At 35.0% G+C, this 22,618-nt stretch overlaps 1 protein-coding gene across 5 annotated transcripts in view; it reads right to left on the reverse strand.

The window, feature by feature from the left end:
- Window positions 1–335: 335 nt before the first annotated feature.
- LOC100264429 (mechanosensitive ion channel protein 3, chloroplastic) overlaps window positions 336–22,618 on the reverse strand; it is a 30,458-nt gene continuing 8,175 nt past the window's right edge. For 4 of the 5 annotated variants that reach the window (XM_019216482.2, XM_002283798.5, XM_019216483.2 and 1 more), the window contains 11 exons: window positions 19,693–19,844; window positions 10,132–10,255; window positions 9,936–10,036; window positions 9,740–9,853; window positions 7,817–7,877; window positions 6,982–7,131; window positions 6,795–6,905; window positions 6,412–6,579; window positions 6,182–6,295; window positions 3,021–3,077; window positions 336–1,623 (listed from right to left, as the gene is read on the reverse strand). In XM_019216482.2, the coding sequence (XP_019072027.1) occupies window positions 1,138–1,623; window positions 3,021–3,077; window positions 6,182–6,295; window positions 6,412–6,579; window positions 6,795–6,905; window positions 6,982–7,131; window positions 7,817–7,877; window positions 9,740–9,853; window positions 9,936–10,036; window positions 10,132–10,255; window positions 19,693–19,844 (1,638 nt within the window). In that variant the 3' untranslated portion in view covers window positions 336–1,137. Of the gene's footprint in view, window positions 1,624–3,020; window positions 3,078–6,181; window positions 6,296–6,411; window positions 6,580–6,794; window positions 6,906–6,981; window positions 7,132–7,816; window positions 7,878–9,739; window positions 9,854–9,935; window positions 10,037–10,131; window positions 10,256–19,692; window positions 19,891–22,618 lie in introns of all 5 variants that reach the window. The other variant, XM_019216484.2, reaches the window with a different exon arrangement.

Here is a 22,618-nt window from a genome sequence, read left to right on the forward strand (position 1 = left end):
TTTTAAATTCATAGTGCCTCAATATATTTAACCAAAAGTCAAGGGAAGTGAGCAAAATTAACCATAATAAACGATCAACCCGAATCCAAGTTAGTCCAACCTTTAACCTTAAATACAACTCAAGCCCAAAACTACCATATTTTTTTAAGATTAAGCTGATCAGATTAGACTAAGGATTGATACAGTTATATGATTCAAAATCCACCCACGTGTTTTTTTTTTTTATTTTCTTTATATGTTTATAAAAAATTGAATTAGTAAATGGATAACATTGCAAGAAATAACAAATAGAAAAAATAAATTTATGTAACCTTGTAAAAAAAAAAAAAGAAGAAGTGATAATTATAATTTGATATTTTTCCTTAAAGATCTAAATAAATAAATAAATTAAATATTATCATATAAGATAATAATATAAGTTATAAATATTATAAAAATATTAAATTGAGTTCGGGTTAGGTTTAAATTATTCAAACCTTTGCCCAAACCTGACTTGAACTAAAGTTTGGATTGAAAAAAAATTTAACCCAAACCCAACCCAAGTATTAAGAATGATTATCCAAGTCCGCCTAGTTTTGCATGGTGTAAAACCAAAGAACATGTTATCACCTTTCTACATCCCGCTGACAACTCGATGTTGCGCTAGGAGCTGAAATGGTGTCAAACCAATGAACATATGATCACTTTTCTACATCCCGCTGACAGCTTGATATTGCACCCGTAGCTGCTGATATCTTTTTTCTTTCTTATCCTTGCCACTGGGGGCTGAAACATTACCATTCCAGCAGGCAGCCAATTCTTTTGACTCTCGGTGCTAGGACACAACCCTTTCTTCTTCCTCAATTGAGCCTTCAAGAGCTACACCAAGAATAATGTTTTCTAAGGCAGGGGTGGCTATTGATACTGTTATCTCCATCTTGCTTTGCCAGTGAAGTTGCAGAAGGAAGAATATCTGCTTTTCTAGTGCCAGATTCTGGGAAGTTCAGAGAGGGATTCTCAAAAGCTGATCCACCTTGGTTTTTGTCCTCAGGAATCAGTCCCACTGTCTCCTCCCTCACCTTTTCCATGCCTACCTCAGACCGCTGTTTTTCATAGTTATTTGGGGTTGAACCATCAGTCACCATATTTTCGATTTTGTCAGATATTGATGTTTCTGAAACCTTGTAGTTTGGAGTTGGTGATTGATGTTGCTGCAATGTTGTCAGCTATTGTGGAGTCACTATTTGATGACGCTCCAGCCTTGGAACCTGGCTTCGAATCAGATTTTGTGTTTGCTTTAATCTTGGCATCCTTTTCTAGAATTGACGATGCCCCAGCCTTGGAACCTGGCTTCAAATCAGATTTAGGCCTTGCTTCAATTTTTGCAACCTTTTCTTTGTTCCGGCGTGCTGAACCTGTGGAAGCCTTCATTTTATCATCACCGTTCATTTTATAAGAGGGCTCAATCTGCAGGAGTGGACGGTTAGCAGCTGCTTGGGAGCGGGTGAATATGGGGTCAGCAAATGGAATATTTTCCATTTCCATGTCAGCCACACCGTATTCTTTCTGAACTGTACGAATGGGTGTTGCAAGGCGAGCTTGATGATGGCTGACAACTCTGAGGAGATCCAAGAGTATTGCTTCCTGATTCATCAAACAATGATTGATCTTATGCAATCTTTCCAGTTACTAACAGAATATAGCAAGAGAAATAATATAAAAAAACCAACACTGAGGAAAATAACAGTAATGCATACTGACGAACACATCCATTATAATGTGTCATCAGTAAAAGAGCTATGTGAGGAACACACAAGTCTTAAGGCATATCCATTATAATGTATCATCAGTAAAAGAGCTATGTGAGGAACACACCAGTCTTAAGACCTCACAGGATCTTTGAATCAATCTCTATCATCAATTTTTCCAATTCCTAGTGGAGCCTCCAGGAAATTCAGTTGGGTGCTCTTAAAAAAATATCAAAATTTTGGTTGCTGACTCAAGATTTCACATCTCCAGTAAAAGCAAATGAATGATCGGACAAACCCCCAGCATCCTATTCTGACTCATCAGGTATGTATTACAGTAGCATAACAAAAGAACAAAAAAGTATGAACATCCACATAAATGGGATATTGAACAAAACCCATTAAGACTGTGTTGTGTCTGGATAAGATGATAGAACTGATTATCATAGTAACCAATGGCTACTGAGGAATGGATCAGGATTACATTTACAACTCTTGGTTACTTCACATCTCTAAGAAAGCATTTCAAAATCTAGAATGTTGCCAAACCTCCATCCCTCAAACCCAATCCACCCGTAACAAGATTCAGATTCAGATTAGTGGAATCAGGTTTACTTGAAAATTAATGTATTGTCATGGAGATACTCTAGAATTATAATCCCTACTATGAAGATGATCCTGTTTGAGTGCTAGAAAGTTTAAACTTATGTTTGGTTCCCAGAAAATTTGAGGGAAAATAGATAGGAAAAGTAAATAAATAAATAATTAATTAAAATCAATAAATCATTTTTATATGCTACTTCAAACTTATTTAATTTATTTTAACTCTTTGTATAAAATTAAATAATTTAAAAATATATAAGTTTATCACTAATTTTGATTATATTTTATTTTATTTCATATTTTTCATAAAAAAAATCATGTTTCTTTCCTTGGTACCTTAGCATAAAGGCTCACAAAGTAGCAAATGGTTCAATTGGGATGGGGATTAAATTTACAACTCATGATCACTCACACATTTCTAAGAAAACTTCTCACCAGAATGTTGCAAAACCTCCAATCCACCCAAGAAAAGAGACATAGATTCAGATTAGCGACTCGAATCAGATTTACTTGAAAACTAATACATTTACACGAGGTATTCTAACATTATAATCATCAATATGCAGATAATCAACAATGGTTCAATTTGGATTCAGAAATAAATACTATTTTGCAACATAAAAGCTCACAGCTGCATACATGTATGAAGCATATACTCAATGATATCTGATTATAATGAACTGCACTTACCTTGACACACAGGTACTCTTCAATACGTGAGGTTTTCACAAAGCAAGATACCAAGATCTGTAACAAAAGAAGGACTAATTAACAGATATTGATATTGGAAAAAGCCTACTACAACCTGTTGTTCTATTTCTAGCACTTTAGAAAGATAACTGAGGTCAAAGCAAGTAAATGGTGAACTGAAGTGATGGTTGAAGTTGGCCAAACAGATGCCTAAAAGACACTACCGGCCTTTAAATGCTGAGGTAGAACTTTAGCTAATATATGAATGTGAGAGATCAAGAGTATATCTTTATATATGTTGGAAAGTGTCTCATATTCTATTTTGAGTGGATTTGAAAGTTGTTGATATTTTCCTAATAGGATATATTCATATAAGGGACTTTCCTATTATTATAAAGCAAACATCCTATTGTGAGATCCTCTTTTAGGAATCGACAATCACATAATAAGTTTCTTATGTGGAATATTTCTATGTAATTATGAATATATATAAGATATTTTAATTGAAAGAGATAGTCTCTTTTTGGGTGGAATTGGGACCTTAGGATTTGAGAGCTTTAAGATTGTAGTCTAATTAAACAATAGTGAAAGTTCTTCTTTGTCTTTGCCTGTGGATGTAAGCTTTAGGTTGAATCATGTAAATCGTTGTATACTTTGTGCATCTTCTATTTTTGTTATTTTATTTTCTTCTTTCTATTATTATTCTTTATTGTTATTTTCACAAAAAAAATCTGGAATCAAAGCTTAACTTGTTAAACTTGGAATGACGACAAAGTTTTTGGTTAAGAAGTCTGATGAAAGAAACAATTTCAATTTATGGTACACTAAGATGTATGTCTTGTTGGCTCAGCAAGAGCTGTCCAAAGCACTAAAAAATAGAGATACTCTACCAACAACAATGTCTAATGTAGATAAGAATGAACTTATAAGGAGAGGGCACAATGTTATTTTATTGTGCTTGGGTAATGAGGTAGTTCATGAGGTTATAGAAGATAATATAATTGTCAAGTTATGGTTGAAGCTAGTAAGTTTGTATACGACCAAACCTCTTACAAATTGCTTGTGTATTTGAAGAAGCGGTTGTTCAATCTTAAGATGAAAGAAGGTAAATCCATTAAAGACCACCTTGATGAGTTCAATAAAACTACTATGGATTTGAAGAATATTGATGTTAGAATTGATGATAAAGGCCAAACTATAATTTTGATATGCACCATACCAAATTCTTATGAGCATATTGTGGATACCATAAAGTATAGTAGAGATGCTCTCTTGATAGAAGATGTTAAGGTAGCCTTGAACTTAAAGAAATTGAAGAAAATGGTGTCTGGGAGTAAAGAAGAAAGCTCAATTGAAGGTTTAGTGGCTAGAGGGAGAACAACAAAGGACGATCTAGATTTAAATCAAAGTCTAAGGAAAACAACAAGTGTTTCAATTACAACAAAGTAGGACACTAAGTGAGAAATTGTGCAGAACGTAAAGGGAAAGAAGCTTCTAATTCCGGCGATACAACAGTTGTACAGATACCGCAGATGTTGTTTCAATTACTAGTAGTAACTCAAGATGATGAGTGGAACCTTGATTCAGGATGCTCTTATCATGTCTCCCAATAGGGATTAATTTAATATCTATCAACTGATGATGGGAAGATTCTTATGGGAAACAATGTAGGATGTTAGGTTGTTAAGATAGACAATTTGAATTAAAATGTATGATGGAATTATAAGAATATTAATTGATGTAAAGCATGCTCCAGAGCTGTAAAAAAATTGATTTCTTACTCCAATGGATGCACATATAAAGTTGGAGGTGGAGTTATGAGAATCTCAAAGGGTGCTCTTGTTGTGATGAAATGGTAAAAATTTAATGGTCTTTATACATTTCAAGGTAACAAAGGTGCAACTACGGTTTCGACCTCAGAATAAATTTTAGAGACTACCAAATTGTGGCATATGCAGCTTAGGCATAATGAGATAAGGTTAACAATTTTGAGCCAACAAGGTTTGCTTAATGGACAAAAAATAGGAGAGCTAGATTTTTGTGAGCATTGTGTGTTTGGGAAAAGAAGGTAAGGTACTTTATTTATAGAACTAAAGGTACTTTATTTATATTCATTCAGATATTTGAGGTCCATCTCACACTATATCACATAGTAGTGGAAGATAAATGTTAATCTTCATCGATGATTACTCCAGAAAAGTCTGAATACATATCTTGAAACATACAAATGATATTGGGAAGTTCAAGCAATGAAAAACTATATTTGAGAAGCAAATGGGACAACAAATCAAACACTTGAGAACTAACAATGGCATGGAATTATGTGAGAAATAATTCAATGAGTTTTGCAAGAATGAAGGTATTGTAAGACACTGCACAGTTAGGCATACTCCACAATAGAAATGTGTTGCAAAATGGATTAATAGAACCCTTTTAGAGAAAACACAATGTATGCTTTCAAATGCAAGGTTGTTGAATGTGAATGTGAACGTGAGAGATCAAGAGCATATCTTTATATATGTTGAATGTGTTTCAAATTCTATTTTGAATTAATTTATAAGTTATTGATATTTTCTTAATAAGTTATATTCATGTAAGGAACTTTCCTATTATTATAAAGGAAACATCATATTGTGAGATCTTCTTTTAGAAATAGATATCTTTCATAATTATATAATAAGTTTCCTATATGAAATATTCTTATGTAATTAGGAATATATATAGGAAGAGATTTTGATTAAAAGAGTCTCCTTGTGGGTACAATTAGGCTCTTCTTCATCTTCACTCGTGGATGTGGCCATAGTGGCAAAGCTAGAAAATAAGTTAAGGATAGGAATTAATTTCAAGGGGCAAACAAAGAGATTAAATGGTCATATAGCTTGGTGATAAAAACTATAGAAGCTAATCCATAAAGAAAGGATCAAATTCCCATCTTGGCAAAAAAAAAAAAAATGAAGAAAAGCCAAAAAACATTGTGCCTTGGACAAATTTGACTCCAAAGCCCTTCTACTGTTAGGGGTATATCCTTGAAAAAAGAAAAGTGACTTATAAGAAAACCTTTTCCAAAAGCAATCTTGCTCATAAAATAAAATAAATAATAATAAATAAACTTTTTATGAAAGTATGATCAATTAATGGGAAAAACTGCATGATGGCCATACCAAGAGGGCCTGGTTCTCTGGATCGATATAGTCCAGAAACACTCTTCTATGCAACCTTTGCTGCTCTATTTGAGGATTTTTGGATAAAACCTTGCGCATATCAGCTACAACATTCTGTAACCAGAAAAGAGATAACCCAATTCATCAAATGAAGGGAAAGGACCAAAACCAAGTGCTTAAGTAGACAAGATCTAGTTGAGAGGTAGATAAACCAATTTTTGCTCACTCACATTAATCTTATCGACATCCAAGTGGCTGATGGCAAGTTGTGTCTTGATGCGCCAATGAGTTCTCTGGCTGAGATTCCTCACAACATTCACTGTGAATTTGTTGTTTGGAACATGAACTGCTTCACGATCATCACCTCTTATGATTGTCGGTGACCACCAACCCACACGCTGAAGTAATATGTATTATAATTACAAAAAAGCAGAAAGACAAGGTCTGACAATTCCTACCTTATTCATATTGCAAAACAACCAAGTTGCTTTTTTTTTTTTGATTGGTAAAAGTTGCCAATCTCACTTATGTTAAGCAGAGGCAGTGGAAAGGCCTTCTTTCTCTTAGCTATATTACCTTTCTAAAATCTCTGTGGAAAAGAGTGAATACAAACCTCAACTGTACCAGAAACTTCAGAATCTTTAATCTTTGTTTGAATCCGTTCATTCACAGCAAATGGTCGTGTTGCATGGATCATTACACTTGAAAGGAAATTTGTGAATATCTGAATGAATCAAAAAATGAGAATCAAGCTTTTGGTAAATGAAGATCCACCCAGTTAACAGAAAAGGTGTCTTCACCTCACGACCAGCAAGAGTAAGCAATACTGTGCCAAGACCCCCAGCAGTTAGCCATTTCTGGGTGGGAAAACCCAGCAACTCCATGAACAATGAAACAGCAGCAACCCATATTGCAGTATAAACAGCTTTCCCGGCAGACTGGAAGCCAATCTGCCAAAAGCAAGAAAACATTGTTGTAGAATAATAATTATTCGTTGCATCTAGCAGTGCCTTGAGATACCTGACTATCATTTAATAGCTCCCTAACCAAAAATGTCAGACCCAAAAAAAAACAGAAAGAAAGAAAAGTATGTTACAATGCTTCCCATGGAGGATAATGAATCAAGACGTAATTTCCGGAGTGCCTAGGCATTTGAAAAAAAAAAAAAAACACACCAAAAAAGAGGAAAAAATCATCTCTTTGGCTTCTCAATTTTCTCACAAAGATTCACACTGCAGAGTGGATCATTCCAAAGAATAAAGGAAGTTGACTAAGTTTGAATTTTATTACTTTAATTACTACATTTATTCACTCAAAACTTTTTTGACTTAGGAGGAAATGACAATAATGCTTTTCCCCAGTAAGTGAAAAAGGAAAATAATACAAAGGCATTGGATTATATAAAAACTAAATTCAAAATTTATTTTTAGCTCAACAAATCATCCACATTAAGTAATTACCTCCTTTCAAGGAACTAGTAGTAAATTCTCATGCTACTTATTTGATCATGTTTCATTAAATTAATTTTTTCCAAAACATGTACCACAGTGAGCTGTGAGGCAATTTAGCATGACAGAACATGATAAGCAACAGAAAAAAAAAAGCTGCATCATTTCTAAAGTAGCAGAAACATACATTTCTAGCATCACTGGAGTCATTGCTTTCCATGAAGAATTTTTGTACTTCTTGAATCAAGCTGCACAAAAAGAATATGAACACTTAACCACTCAAATGCATACCCCACATACCTCAATCCAAATGATGGGAAAATCAACAAGATGGACACCAATAAAATAAATACAAAAAAAAAAAAAAAAAACACACACACACACACACACAAGCAAACAAAAATGTGAAAGGTTGGAAAGATGATATATATTTATGGCAACAAAAACAGAAGTAGAAAAGCTCTTTCAACAAAACATACTAGTTAAAAACATTTTGTTTTGATAAGTAAGTACGAGTGTACTAGAATAAAAAGAAGTATACACAACGTATACAAAGCAACCAAAAACCCAAAAGAAGGGTGGGAATATAAAAACTATCGGTTGCACCCTACAAAGAGCCTATCCAATCCACAAACTCTAACAATGATAACGATCCATCCCCAATATACATTCTTACCCACTCCCAAAAAAAAAATTCAAGAAAGATCCCTTAATTGTTTGATTAAAACTTTCACAGGTATCGAAAGCTCTCCTATTTCTCCCACTCCATAAGGTCTAGAACACGCATAATGAAGCAACCTTCCAAGATTGTTTTTTTTTTTTTTCCAACAGAAAAACCGTGCCAACTTAGAAGAAACCCCCTAACTAAAGAGTGCATCACCCACTGTACACCAAATAGAGCAAAAATCAACTACCACAAAACTCATGATTTTATGCAATGAAGAAGAATGTGATCACGCGTTTCTTCTTCTTCTTTGCACATGTAGCATTTGTTGGGAATCCTCCAACCCGTCCTTTTGAGCTGATCCAAGGTCAGAATCCTAGCCCAATTTGCTTCCCAAGAAAAGAAGCTAACTCTCACTAGGACCCAAGAATTCCAACCAATGTCATGAGGGAAAGGCTCCATTCCCCCATTCACCAAGGAGGAGTAAAAAGATTTTACAGAGAAGTTACCATTCTTTGACCTCAGCCACACCATAGTATTTTCAGAGTCCAAGTTAATGGAGTGGTTATACAATCTCTTAAAAGAAGCATCAACCTTCTCCAGCTCCCAATTATGCAATTGTCTAACAAACCTGGGGCTCCAACTACTATTGTCCCAAATATCCTTCACCCAAGCATCTTTTGAGAAAGCTATAGAATAAAGGGCTGGAAATAAGTCCCTCAAGGTTGTGTCTCCACATCACTTGTCTGTCCAAAACTTCACCCTGTTGCCAAAACCAACCTTGAAACCTGTTTTATCTTTGAGCACTTCCTAAACACTTTTGATTGCCTTCTACACCTCCACTCCATATTCCTCTCTTACTTCTTTAGAGCACCACCCTCCTTCTTGTTGCCCATACTTTCCTATAATTACCCATTTCCAAAGAGGGTTCCTTTTGCACACAAATCTCCAAGACCATTTTCCTAAGAGAGCTCAATTAAGAATTGATAAGTTTCTAATGCCCAAACCCCCTTTTTATTTTTCCAAGCAAACAATTGCCCAATATACCAAATGCAGCTTGTGAAGCAACACCCCCCCTTCTCAAAGAAAATCCCTTTGAATCTTTTCTAATCTCACAGCTACCCTTTTCGAGATGGGGAATAGAGACATAAAATAAATTGGCAAACATTAGGATGCGCCAACCACTAAAGCAGGACTCATGCCAACGCATCAAAAGTTAGAATAAGGCATTTGGCTTATTATTGAACCTTTTTAGTGTTAACAATAATAAATAAATAAATAAAAATAAAAAACAAGTTTTTGACTACAACAATTCCTCAATAACTCCTACCAATCATTTTAAGAATGATCTGCTACTAAGTGCTTGAACGGCACTATGATTAAATGTTTGATAAACTTATTGGAAAACTCCTCATGGGACATGATTGTCACAGCAACCACACTCACCTTGATAAACAACAGGCAGAGGCTAGCACCGTTGATAATGATCGTATAAAAATTAGAAGTCGTTGCTTAACAGCCTGGCTCTCTTTTGAAGGTAGAATTATTGGATCCAATGCTCTAAAAATGAACCCTGATATGGTCAGCATAGTAGACTGAACAGAAGTAGATGCTAGTCATGCAGAAATATCATGTTACTGACCTGCAAATAAGCATTGCTCCAATCCATAACAGCAAAGGTCGAAGGTAATAGGTCATAACATAATACGTGCTACTCTTTTTCCAACTACTATTATCAGTCTTCTGCAAGAAATCACGAAAAAAGAAGCATCAGACAATTAAGGGATTAACAACTGTTGAAAAGATAAAGATAATGGTGAAAGAATAATAGTCTGTACATTGAGGAAAAGGTTCCTGCCAAGACGCATTAGCGGCCCCAGACCCCATGTAGCAAAAGCAACAATGCTAACTGCTGGAACCAATTGAAGTAGAAGAGGGCTTCCTTGTAAAGCATTACATGACCTGCATCATATGATGGAAACTGTGTCAAGATCATACATGTTAAAATGGAAAAGAGAGAAAAAATATATATATATATATTATTCTGACATAAGTCCAGGTAGGTAACGTGTACCAACTTCAAATATGAGCTCAAAAGGCAATCAGGTGTGTAAGATCATTTTCCATTACAAAAATCATTATCCTATGGAACTGACCATTATCTCATCAGATTGAGCATGAAAACTATCCAAGGATAGAGCAAGCATAGAATTTGTTGACCATTCCAATATTGGTGAAATACTGCCCTCCCACTTGGAGCTGCTTCTAAAGTCCATTTATTCATATTTTAGTGAAGAGCCACCATGTTATGTTGCCTTACATTAGCAGTTGCATCCGGTTTGACAAATGTGACATTATATACTCTTTATTATTATTATTTCAACAGGTAAACAGGGGCAACCAAAGGACAAAGATGTGGACTCAATCGTCCCAGATGTAAGGCACATCATGTTCTTTTAATTCTACAGGATAGATAATGTTCCCAGGTACAAGGTCCCTCTAGCTTAAGACAACCCAAAACAGGCAGTTAGTGCACCGATGATTGCCACATTGTCTAGGATAGGAAGTAAGCCTTTTGGGTTGATTAGTTTTGTGGCTTATGATAGTTTTATTTGCTACTTTACAAAGACTGTAGGCCGCTTGTACTAGATAATTTATATGAATGAACTGTCAAAGGACAACTTTGTTGTCCACACTTCTTTCCTTATTTTAGCCCACACTTCTTTTCTTATTTTAGCCCACAATTATTTCCTTATTTCTCCATTTATTATTCTGTACAGTTAGCATACATTATTTGACAGATTATAGTTTACATATATAGGGCTAGAATCATGCTGGAATTTATTTGCTTTTATTTGCTTTCCATGTATAGCATCCTTGTAAAGTCTATATATAATATACAAAACTCAAGGCCAAGGTATTCGGCCATTCACACAATATTTTGACATGGTATCAGAGCTTGTGTTCTAAACTTAGAGTTTACACACTTTCTAGTTTTTCTTTGGGTTTTCTTGGATTTAGCCCTAAGGGCTCTCGGATTTAGCCATAGGGGCTCTCGGATTCAGCCTTAGGGGCTCTCGGATTTAGCCTTAGGGGCTCTCGGACTCTAGCCCAGCTTTTGGGTTTTTTTTTTTTTTTTTTCTGGTGGTTGTGACGACACATCTGTGGTGTGATCTTGGAGTTTTCTTTAGGTTTCTTCGCTTTTAGGCCCTTGGAGATCTTCGATTATTTGGAGGTTTGTTATCAGATTTGGGCTCTTTGATGATGTTTTTTTTTTTTTTGTTTCCTAGGTTATTTCTGTCTTCATAATGTCTAGAGAATATTCTATTGTTCGTTTCAATGGCAAAAACTATCTTAGTTGGGAGTTTTAGTTTAAGATGTTTGTGAAAAGTAAGAAGCAAGACAGAGTCTCTAAGTCATCTACGGAATCTGAGTACCGGGCGATGTCTCTTGCTTGTTCTGAAATCATTTGGCTTCGAGGTTTGCTTGCGGAGTTAGATTTTTCTGAGACCGATCCTACACCTCTACATGCCGATAATACAAGTGCTATTCAGATCACGGTCAATCCTGTCTATCATGAGCGCACAAAGCATATTGAAGTGGACTGTCACTCTATCCATGAAGCCTTTGAAGCTCGTGTTATCACTCTTCCACATATTTCCACTGATTTACAAATTGCTGATATCTTCACCAAGGCTCTCCCTCGTCATCGACATTGCTTGCTAAGTAGCAAATTGATGCTTATTGATCAACCTGCATCAATTTGAGGGGGGCTGTCAAAGGACAGCTTTGCTGTCCACACTTCTTTCCTTATTTTAGCCCACACTTCTTTTCTTATTTTAGCCCACAATTGTTTCCTTATTTCTCCATTTATTATTCTGTACAGTTAGCATACATTATTTGACAGATTATAGTTTACATATATAGGGCTAGAATCATACTGGAATTTATTTGCTTTTATTTGCTTTCCATGTATAGCATCCTTGTAAAGTCTATATATAATATACAAAACTCAAGGCCAAGGTATTCGGCCATTCATACAATATTTTGACATGAAAAGCTATAAAAGAGATGGCTATCTAGACCTATGTGCACTTGATAACAAGAAAGTACAAGAAATATAACTCAAAACACTTCTAGAAGAATTGATCAAATGAGCAGATGAACCTCAAACAAATTTTCTTTTAATGCCCAACCATAGTATTAGCAAAGATATTAACAATCACAGGTGGACACAGATAAATGTATGCAATGTAGAGTTTATTGATTGATGCGGCATAACTACAACACAAAAAGATTTGATTATCCAATCCAAGGTACTAACTCTCACAAACTTATGAACGATAGGCTACAGCAGAAGAAAATGATATTTGTATGCAGGTAAACCGTATACATCCAGCAGTAGAAATGCAAATATGAAGAAACTCCAAAATTACAAAAAGTAAGAAACAAATAACCTACTTCAGATATGAGCTCAAAGGCCAATCATGTGCACAAGATCAGTTTTTACATGACAAAACCCAGTATCATAATCCTGCGGAACTGGACCATTATCTTAAAAGATCAAGCATGGAAGCTATCCGAGGCTAGGCAAGCCTAGAATTTGTTGGCCATGTTGATATTGACGAAATACAGCCCTCCCACTAGGAGCTGCTTCTAAAGTTCATTTATTCATATTTTAGTGAAGCACCAGCATATCATTTTTCCTTACAATTGGCAATTGCATCTGGTTTAACAAATGTAACATCATATGCTCCTTATTACTACTTCAACGGGTAAACAGGGACGGCCCAAGGACAAAGACATGGACTCAATCATCTGAGGTATAAAGTATATCATGTTCTTTTAATTTTATAAGACACATAATGCTCCCAGGTACAAAGTGGTTCCAGCTTAAGACAACCCAAAACAGGCTGTTAGGGCACAGATGAATGCTACATTATCTAGGCAAGGAAGCGGGGATTAAGGATTGGTTAGTGTGGAAGACACAGCTGTGACATATACAGTTGTGTGTGTACAGCTGTCTATATCTATGTACAGCTGTATGCACACACAGCTGTGTGGATTTGTGTATATAATCCCTGATTTGTAGGGATCTTTAATATTTCTTTCTTTATTCTTTCTTTCCTACTATTGTATTTATTTCAAGGGTTGTATAGATTTAATATATGAATGAGAAATACAATCTTTCTCCACATGGTATAAGAGCCGATTTAGGCTCCTTGGAATTTTTCTTTTCAGTCTTCATTGCTGAGTTGTAGTACCCTTTTTTCTTTCTTTTTTTTAACCCCAATTTAATGGCCTCCATTGTCATTTCAAAGGCACTCTGCTATATTTTTCTCTAAAATTATATCTAGAACAACAAACAAGGAAACTATTTGGTGTATCTACTGCAAAAAGTCCAAATACACAAGGGACTGGTGCTGGAAGCTCTATGGAAAGCCTCAAATTTCGAGTAAAGATTGGGACTTCAAGGGTAGACAACAAGGTTTTAAAGGTGGACAACAAAGAATTTAAGCACACTTCATCAACTCTCAAATCAATGAAAACCCATTACAAGAAAGAGGGCTGGCAGTGAACATACTGATGTTAACACTTACTGATCTTAACACGGAAGAGATTGAGAAATCAAAGAATCTCCTGAGGAACCCTTAAGAGTCCTAGTGGAGCTTGTTCTCTCACTTAGTCAGGTAAGTATTCCCCTTCTCTTGATTTTAGTGTCTTAGATGTCTTTCTAGGCTCTTGAGTCATTGACTCCAGAGCTATAGATCATATGACTCATTCCCCACAAAAGTTTAGTATCTTTAGCCCATATCCTATTAATAAGAAAATAGCCACCGTTGATGGTTTTCTAGCTACCATGGCTAATCAAGGGGAAGTTCGCTTGAATAAATCTATAGTTTTGAAAAATGTGCTACATGTAACTAAGCTTTCCACCAATCTTGTTTTCATTCGTCGACTTACCAAAGAACTTAATTGTCATGTTTTTTTATCTCTCTCACTATGTATTTCAAGAACAAGATATAGGGAAGACGATTAGACGTGCTAGAGAAAATGGACTTTACTAACTTAAATTGTTGTTTAGTCAAAAATAGGACTGGAAGTCAGGTACCCTTATCATTCCTTTTTGAAATCCCATTCACAATAAAAGATAAGATTTGGCTTCATCATCTCGTCTTGGACATCCGTCATTTGGCATTCTTAAAAATATGTTTCCTTTATCGTTCAAAGGAATTGATGTAGAAAATTTATATCGTGATGTTTGCGAACACCATCGTGTTTTTTTCCTAATAAGTAATAAAAGAGTTCCAATTCCTTTTGAGTTAGTTCACAGTGATATTTGGGGTCCTTCCATAATTCCTAACATTTTAGGCTCTAGATGGTTTGCCTCATTTATAGATGATTGTACTCGATCTAGGATCTTTCTTCTCAAACAAAAATCAGATGTGAGTATGGTAAGTGTGTTTATGTATCAGCAATTCCAGGTCAAAATTCGCATTGTGTCTCTTAGCCCATACTCTTCAAATCCTCCATTGGATACTTGTCTTTTGCGAATTGTTCATGTTTGAAGATGGCTAAAGGAGATGGTAAGTGTTTTTGAAGTGTTGGATGATGGCAAACATTGATCAACCATGTTTTAAACTCTTATCATTTTACTAAAAAATGGATGGTTGCTTATGGAATGTAAAACATAATGTTTAAATCATTTGGATCGATTTCTGATCGATCCAACTTAAGGGTATTAGTCTCTATTGTACCAAGTTCTTTTTATTCTTATCTAATCGATCAAACTTCAACCACATCTGCATTTCTTTAGCTTTTTCCAAATCATTCTCAATTGTTTGATGGATTTTAAAATCCTAATACTTAAGCCATCTTTCCAAAAGAGAAGAGACGGTTGTAAAAGTGAGAGACCTTGTTTTAAGCTTTAATTTTTCTAACCAAATTGGGGAAAGGGTTAGCCTTGAGAGAAAATCACTTGGGTTTGAGTTGAAAATCAATTTTTGAGTGAAAAATTTTCATTCCAAATGGGTTGATTCATTGTGTTATTCATACTTATTCTCATACTCATCATTTTGGGGTAAAACCAAAATTTCTTCTTGTATGGATTCAAGAAAAGGTCGAGATCAAGCTTGGTGTGGACTCCAAGTATGCTCCAGAAGAAGAAAGTGGGTAGTTGAAGTTTAAAGGTTCAAGGCATGTGGTCTGGGAGAAAATTGAAGGATTGGGCTAGGTAAATCCTTGTACTCAATTAAGTTTCTTCATAGTAGATGTTTTGATCGTTTGAGGCCCATAGTTTTTTATCTCTTTGTAGGTTTTCCACATTAAAATTTTGGTGTCAATATCTCTTTATCCCTATCTCAATTTTTATTAGTTTATGTTAGCTTATAGAATTTTCATTGATTTATTTTGTTGATTGATTAAGGTTATGAGCTGAAATTGGATCATTAAGGCTTTAAAAGAATATGGTATATTTCAGTTTTTTATGTTGATGATGACAAGGGACATGTGAAACTATAATTTTGTGTTGGTACAATGTATCATGGTTGGGGAGTGTTGATCCATTTGTATGTAACTTACAGTGACTAACTTGTTGAGAGAGTGTTGATGCATCCATTATTGCATGTGATTTGCTTGTGTGTTAATAGGATTGAAAAAGAAACTCAAAACATTTGAGAAAAATAGGGGAATTGTAACCATTTGTGAAATACCATCTCAAATTGTTTTAAAAACACCTATTCACCCCCCTTCTAGGTGTTATCCATATGTGAGATTCATCTTTTATGTATTGCATTTCCCAATTTTCACAAAATGGTCAAAACTCAATTTAAAGTGGGAATCAAGAAGTTTAGGTTTGATAATGCAAATGATTACTTCAATCAAATCCTATCTCCTTATTTTCAAAAAGAAAATATTATCCATGAATCCTCTGGCGTTAGTACTTCTTAACAAAATAGGGTTGCTAAAAGAAAAAATTGTCATCTTCTTGTTGTTACAAGAGCTGTTTGGTTTCAACAAAATGTTCTTAAATTGTATTAGGGGGAAACAATACTTACCGTTGTTCATCTTATAAAGCAATTGTCGTTTAGGGTTTTGGGGTTCAAAAGTCCAATGGAAATTTTTTCAAAATACTTCCCAAACTTTACAATGTCTATCAATATTGTTCCAAAAGTTTTTTGTTGTGTTTCTTTTGTCCATGTCCACGCTCATAACAAAGATAAACTAGATCCAAGAGCAATTAAGTGCATTTTTGTGGGGTATTTATCAACTCAAAAAGCTTACAAATATTATCATCCACCCACTTGACAATTTTATGTCTTTCCCGATGTATCCTTTGTTGAATATGAAAGCTACTTAAATCATCCTTATCTTTAAGAGGAGACATCATTCATGGAAGATACAAATACAGGAGAATTGTTCTTACTTGACTTGCCCTCACCTATGTCTAAACCCTCACAATCACAATCATCCATGTCTGAGTCTGTGTCTGAACATTCACAAATTCCTAAACCTACAAGTCCTAACCTTAGAAGTCTACCTTTAGGGAAACAAGTTCCCACTTCTACAAGGCAAACATTGGTTTACTCAAGAAAGAAAGCAACCATTATTAAACCTATGCAGGTCCAAGAGTCAAAATTGACCACTTCCTACAAAGTAAATGATCCATTTTCTCCTAGGATTTCTCTGGATTCTGTTGATAGTGGTGATCTAAATTTGCCCATTGCAGTGAAAAAAGGCACAAGAACATGTACTTAGCACCTTTATATCCATTTTCCCATTTTATGTCCTATGACATATTGTCATCATCTTATAGAAATTTTCTCACCAGCCTAAACACCATAGTCATACTAAAGACCTTATCTAAGGCACTAAATAGTAAGAGTGGAAACAAGCTATGGGGGTTAGGATGGAAGCACTTGAAAATAATGGGACTTGGGATGTAGTTGAGTTAAGAGAGAAGAGAGTAGTAGGATGCAAGTGGGTGTTCACAGTCAAGTACAAGGTGGATGGTTCTCTTGAGAGGTACAAAGTCAAGCTTGTTGCCAAAGGTTATACTTCGACATATGGAGTAGATTACCAAGAAACTTTCACACCAATAGCTAAGATGAACACTCTGAGAGTTTTACTTTCTTTGGCTGCCTAATTTGACTGAGACTTACAACAGTTTGATGTGAAAAATGTGTTCCTATATGGAGAGTTCAAAAAAGAAATTTATATGGATCTTCCATTTGGATTTAATATGCACTTGAAAGGAAAAAGGCATGCAAATTGAAAAAAGCCTTATGTGGACTAAAACAATCTCCACAGGCTTGGTTTGGAAGATTTGCTAAAGTCATAATAACTGTTGGCTACAAACAACCTTATTTATTAAACACTCGGCCTTAAAGGGAGTAACCGCCCTACTGGTTTATGTGAATGATAAAATAGTGGTTGGAAATGATCTTAAAGAAAGAGAAGCATTAAAAAGGTGTTTAACAAAAGAGTTTGAAATAAACAAGCTTGAAAAACTAAAGTATTTCTTGGGAATTGAAGTGGCTCACTTAAAAAGGGGAATTTTTGTCTCCCAACAAAAATATGTTTTTGACTTATTACAAGAGACAGGAAAAATAGGATGTAAACCAATTGAAACACCTATTGATTCAAATCATAAGCTTAGAGAAGCAAGTGGGGATGCAATTGCAGACAACTTAGAGAAGCAAGTGAGGATGTAGTTGCGGACAAGGGTATGCATCAGAGATTGGTTGACAGGCTAATCTACCTATCACATACACGACCAAACATATACAATCAGCCTAGTGAGTCAATTTATGCATAACCTGAAGAAGTTCATCTACAAGCTGCATACAAAATCCTACACTACCTAAAAGCAAGTCCAAGGAAAAGAATTTTGTTTAAGAAAAGCAACAACCTATCATTGGAGACCTATATTGATGTAGATTAAGTAAGATCAATTGTTAAACAGAAATCTACAACAGGATATTGCCCATTTCTTGGAAGGAACTTGGTAACTTGGAGAAGTAAGAAACAAAAAGTTGTTGCAAAATCTAGTGCAGAAGCGAAGTTTTGTACAATGGGCCAAGGAATCTGTGAGTTGCTTTGGCTCAAAATTATCTTGGAGGACTTGAAGATTAAATGGGAGACATCAATGAGACCTTATTGTGACAATAAGCCAATCATCAACATTGCACATAACCCAGTACAACATAACAGAACCAAGCATGTAGAAATAGACAAACATTTTATTAAGAAGAAATTAGACAGAGCTTAATCCACACACCATATGTGTCCATTGGATGTCAATTAGCCAATGTCTTAACGAAAGTATTAACCAGTACCCGATTTCAAGAAATCATTATCAAGTTGGGAATGGATAATATCCATTCATCAGCTTGAGGGAAAGTTTGGAAGATACAGTTGTAACATATACAACTGTGTATATCTATGTACAATTGTGTGCATACACAACTGTGTGAATTTGTGTATATAATCTCTTATTTGTAGGGATCTTTAATATTTCTTTTTTTATTCTTTCTTTCTTACTATTGTATATATTTCAAGGGTTGTATACATTTAACATATGAATGAGAAATGCAATTTTTCTCCACTGTTAGTTTTGTGGCTCAGGATAGTTTTATTTGCTATATTACAAAGACTGCAGGCCTCTTGTACTATATTATTTATATGAATGAAGTGCTACAAAAGAGCTGGCTATCTAGACCTATATGCACCTGATGACAAGAAAGTATGAGAAATACAACTTAAACACTTTCAGGAGAGTTAACCGATTGAGTAGATGAAAAAGATGAACCTCAAACAATTTTTCTTTTAATGCTCAACCATAGTACCAACAAAAAAATTAACAATCACAAGTGGACATTGATAAATGTATGTGATGTATAGTTAATTTTTTTTTATAGGAAACAACAAAGAGATATATAGTTAATTGATTGATGCTGCATAACTACAACAGCAAAAGATTTTATTATCCAATCCAAGGTACTAACTCTCACAAAAATATGAACTCTAAGCTACAGAAGTACAAGTTCATATTTATTTATTTATTGATTTATATTTTTTATAGACAACAAAAGCATGTATTAAGATATGCCAAAAACAGAGGGTGCACCCTATGTATACAGGCAATGTACACAAAATATCCCAAAACAAGCACAAAAAATATACAAGATTAGCCTACAAAAACAAGGCAAGCTAACCACAAGAAAGAGCATCTAAGAAATCCAAAATAGAGGGGGCCAATGAATCAATACAAGTTTATATTTATATGCAGGAAAACTGTATATATTCAGCAATAGAAATAGAAATATGGACTTCATTAGTGTTTTACATGGTTGACTAAAAGAAACTCCAAAATTACAAAAAGTAAAAAACAGATGTACCTTGTCAAAACCAAGGCAGCAGATTTTAAAACTGAAATCTCATTTCCTCCACCTAGAAACGATCGGCACAGGAAAACATTACATCTAGAAGATACAGGAGTTATTGACCCACCCATACTATTTGAAAGATGAAGACTCCAAGCATCCTGTCTCTGAAGAGATAATCATGTAATCAGCAGAATTTCTCTAGGCTTCACACTTTAAAGAACATTAAATTTGTTAAACTTCTATTTCTTGCATACACATGCACCAAATCATACATATGTGCATGAAAAAACTGTGCCAAAAAAAAAAAGGGATCAATTGTTATCTTCAGCAAGCATTTATAGTCCTAAAGGGTAACTTCCATAAAAGATAATTAAATCATTAAATTATACTGATGGGCCACTAGGACATCAGTTCACTAATTGATTGTTGAAGAGGGTTGCATACCCTTAACCAAATTCAAAGTCAATAGTCAACACCTCATACCATGAGTTATCCATCAATTCCCAAATTGCAGGTTGAACCCTTCATAGGGCATATAGCCCCATAACCAAATTCAAAGCCAATAGCCAAAGACCCACTTACCATGATTGGACTGAGAGGAAGATGGGAGGTGACTGTTGCTACTTCGGCATCGAATCAGAATCTTTGAGATATCAATTGGGATGGTCAAAGGTAAGATGGTTGGAAAGGTTGTGGAGAGGGGCTGGTGCCTTTCCTCTTAGATCATATTTGGTGAGAAGGATCTTTATCTGTTGCTGGAAGGAGCGGAGGTCTGTGATGCAGGTAGTGATAGATCTCCTTTCAAGATGTTTCATGTCAAGGGAGGTAGAGTTTACAAGCTGGATCTGCATAGCAACAAGGTAGGCAGATTTCTGCTGTGTTCTGTTAGGCCTGTAGAGGAGAAGAAGTTCTCTTTGGTGTTCCTAGAAGGTAGAGGACTTCTTGGTGGGTGGAAAGTTTTGGCCGACAAGCTCAGGAGCTTGGGGGCTGTCCCATTGCCTAAGATTAAGGAGGCAGTTAGCACTGTAAATGGCCAGATGGAGACATGGATTAAAACTTCAGGAAATATTGGATATCAATGGCCATCGATAGGATAATTAAGTGAATAAGTCGAGTGGGCTGATTTTTCTTGATTTTTCCCAATATTTCAGGATTTTTGGTTGATATTTCAGGATATTTCCCGATTTTTTGGGTTTTTTTTTGTAAATACCCCATTTTCGGTGGTCAACATGCAGTCAAAGCAATGCTCAACACAATCAAAGCCCAAAAATGTGATAAAACAATGTATGGGACTCAAACCCCTATCCTCCTTCATGAAAAAAAAAAGGGCAATAACCACTTAGTCCAACATACTATTCATGACATAAATGATAAAACTTATATATATTAAAATTTCATCTCATATTTAATGAAAATGAGAATTTTGGAGATTATATTTTTAATACATTCATATCAAACACAAAATATTAAAATAAAACTTTAACAAATAATTTAATTTTATTTAGATTGGTCAAGATGGATTGTGCTCTCTGAGGAGTATTTGTGACATGGTAACCATTTCATATAAGGGATTAGGAAGCTCTAGGAGAGGCCCAGTATTGTGGCAAATCGCTTGTATTGCTTTAATTTGGGTTGTGTAGTAGGAAAGAAATGTCAGCATTTTTTAGGACAAGGCAAGGACTATAAAGGTTCTTTGGGATACAATTCATTTCCTTGCTTATTTTTAGGCCTCTTGCACCCCTTAATGTGGTTCAACTTGATTGGTTAGCAATGTGTAGTTCCAAAGGCGTGGGTTAGTAAGAAGAGGTTTTTTTGTATTTACCATATGGTTTATGGTATTCCTTTTGTTTAGCTCTTGTTTGTGGGAAGATTCTTCATCCTTCTATTGTACTTTTTAATTCTTAATTCAATATATTACATTGTTGTTTCTCCTCAAAATAAATAAATAATTTAATTTTAACTATCTTATATTCAAATTCGATTTAACTGAGTATTAAAAATGTAAAAACCATTATCATAATTTTTTTTAATGAGTTTTTCTTTATATCTTTTGTATATTAATTAAATATAAAAGACATACATTTAAAAATAAAATTATAAACATTTTAAAAATCATACATATATCATCATTTATTTTGTATCTTTGAATACATTTTAATTAAATAAATTTGTATCGAATGTGTTTTCAAGTTCTATATATTATTAATGAATGTCACAAATATCCTTATATATCCATAAAATCCAACTAACAACATATCCGTAAAAACTGATATTTTCATCCTTCAACGAAAGTATCGGGAGATATTGATGTTTCCAATGTGAGGATAGAAATAGACAAGGTAGTATGGATTAAGCTTAGTATGAAGGAGATTAACAAAAATTTGCAACCCCTTAAGTGTTGTTTTGTGGGTAGATGGGGTAATTTTGTAGAAAAGGTGTTAGGCGTCATTTCCTTGGAGTCTTGGGTCGTGTTCAACTAGCGCTTGAAAGGTATCCTCCATTTGGCCTTGCTAGGAGGTTCCAAAAAGGTGCTTCGAAAGGGGACTCTTGTTTTTAAGGGCAAACCTCTAAATCTAGATTGGTGGGTTCCTGTAGCTTACTACTATAGAAGTGGTGTTTGTTCTCTTGAATTGTGGGTGAGAAATTGTGGGTCTTTCCCTGCATCTATGGGGTAAGGCATTATTTAAAAATTTGGGGATGCCTACAAGGGTTTTTTGGTTCTGGGTAAGGACACAATTGGTTGTCGCAATTTGTAGTGGGCTAGAATCCTAGTTAAATATGATAAGAGGAAGGTGCCAAGCTCGTTGCAAGTGGTGGTGGGGCGTTCTTGTTTTGCCATCCAGCCTTGGTGGGAGCTACCGCCACAGATGACCTTGGTAAAGCCTAAGGCATGGAGCTTAGAGCCTAAGACGTGGAGCAGAGAGCCTAAGAACACAAA

This window comes from Vitis vinifera, chromosome 18, assembly GCF_030704535.1.
Source record: "Vitis vinifera cultivar Pinot Noir 40024 chromosome 18, ASM3070453v1".
Classification (NCBI taxonomy): Eukaryota; Viridiplantae; Streptophyta; class Magnoliopsida; order Vitales; family Vitaceae; genus Vitis; species Vitis vinifera.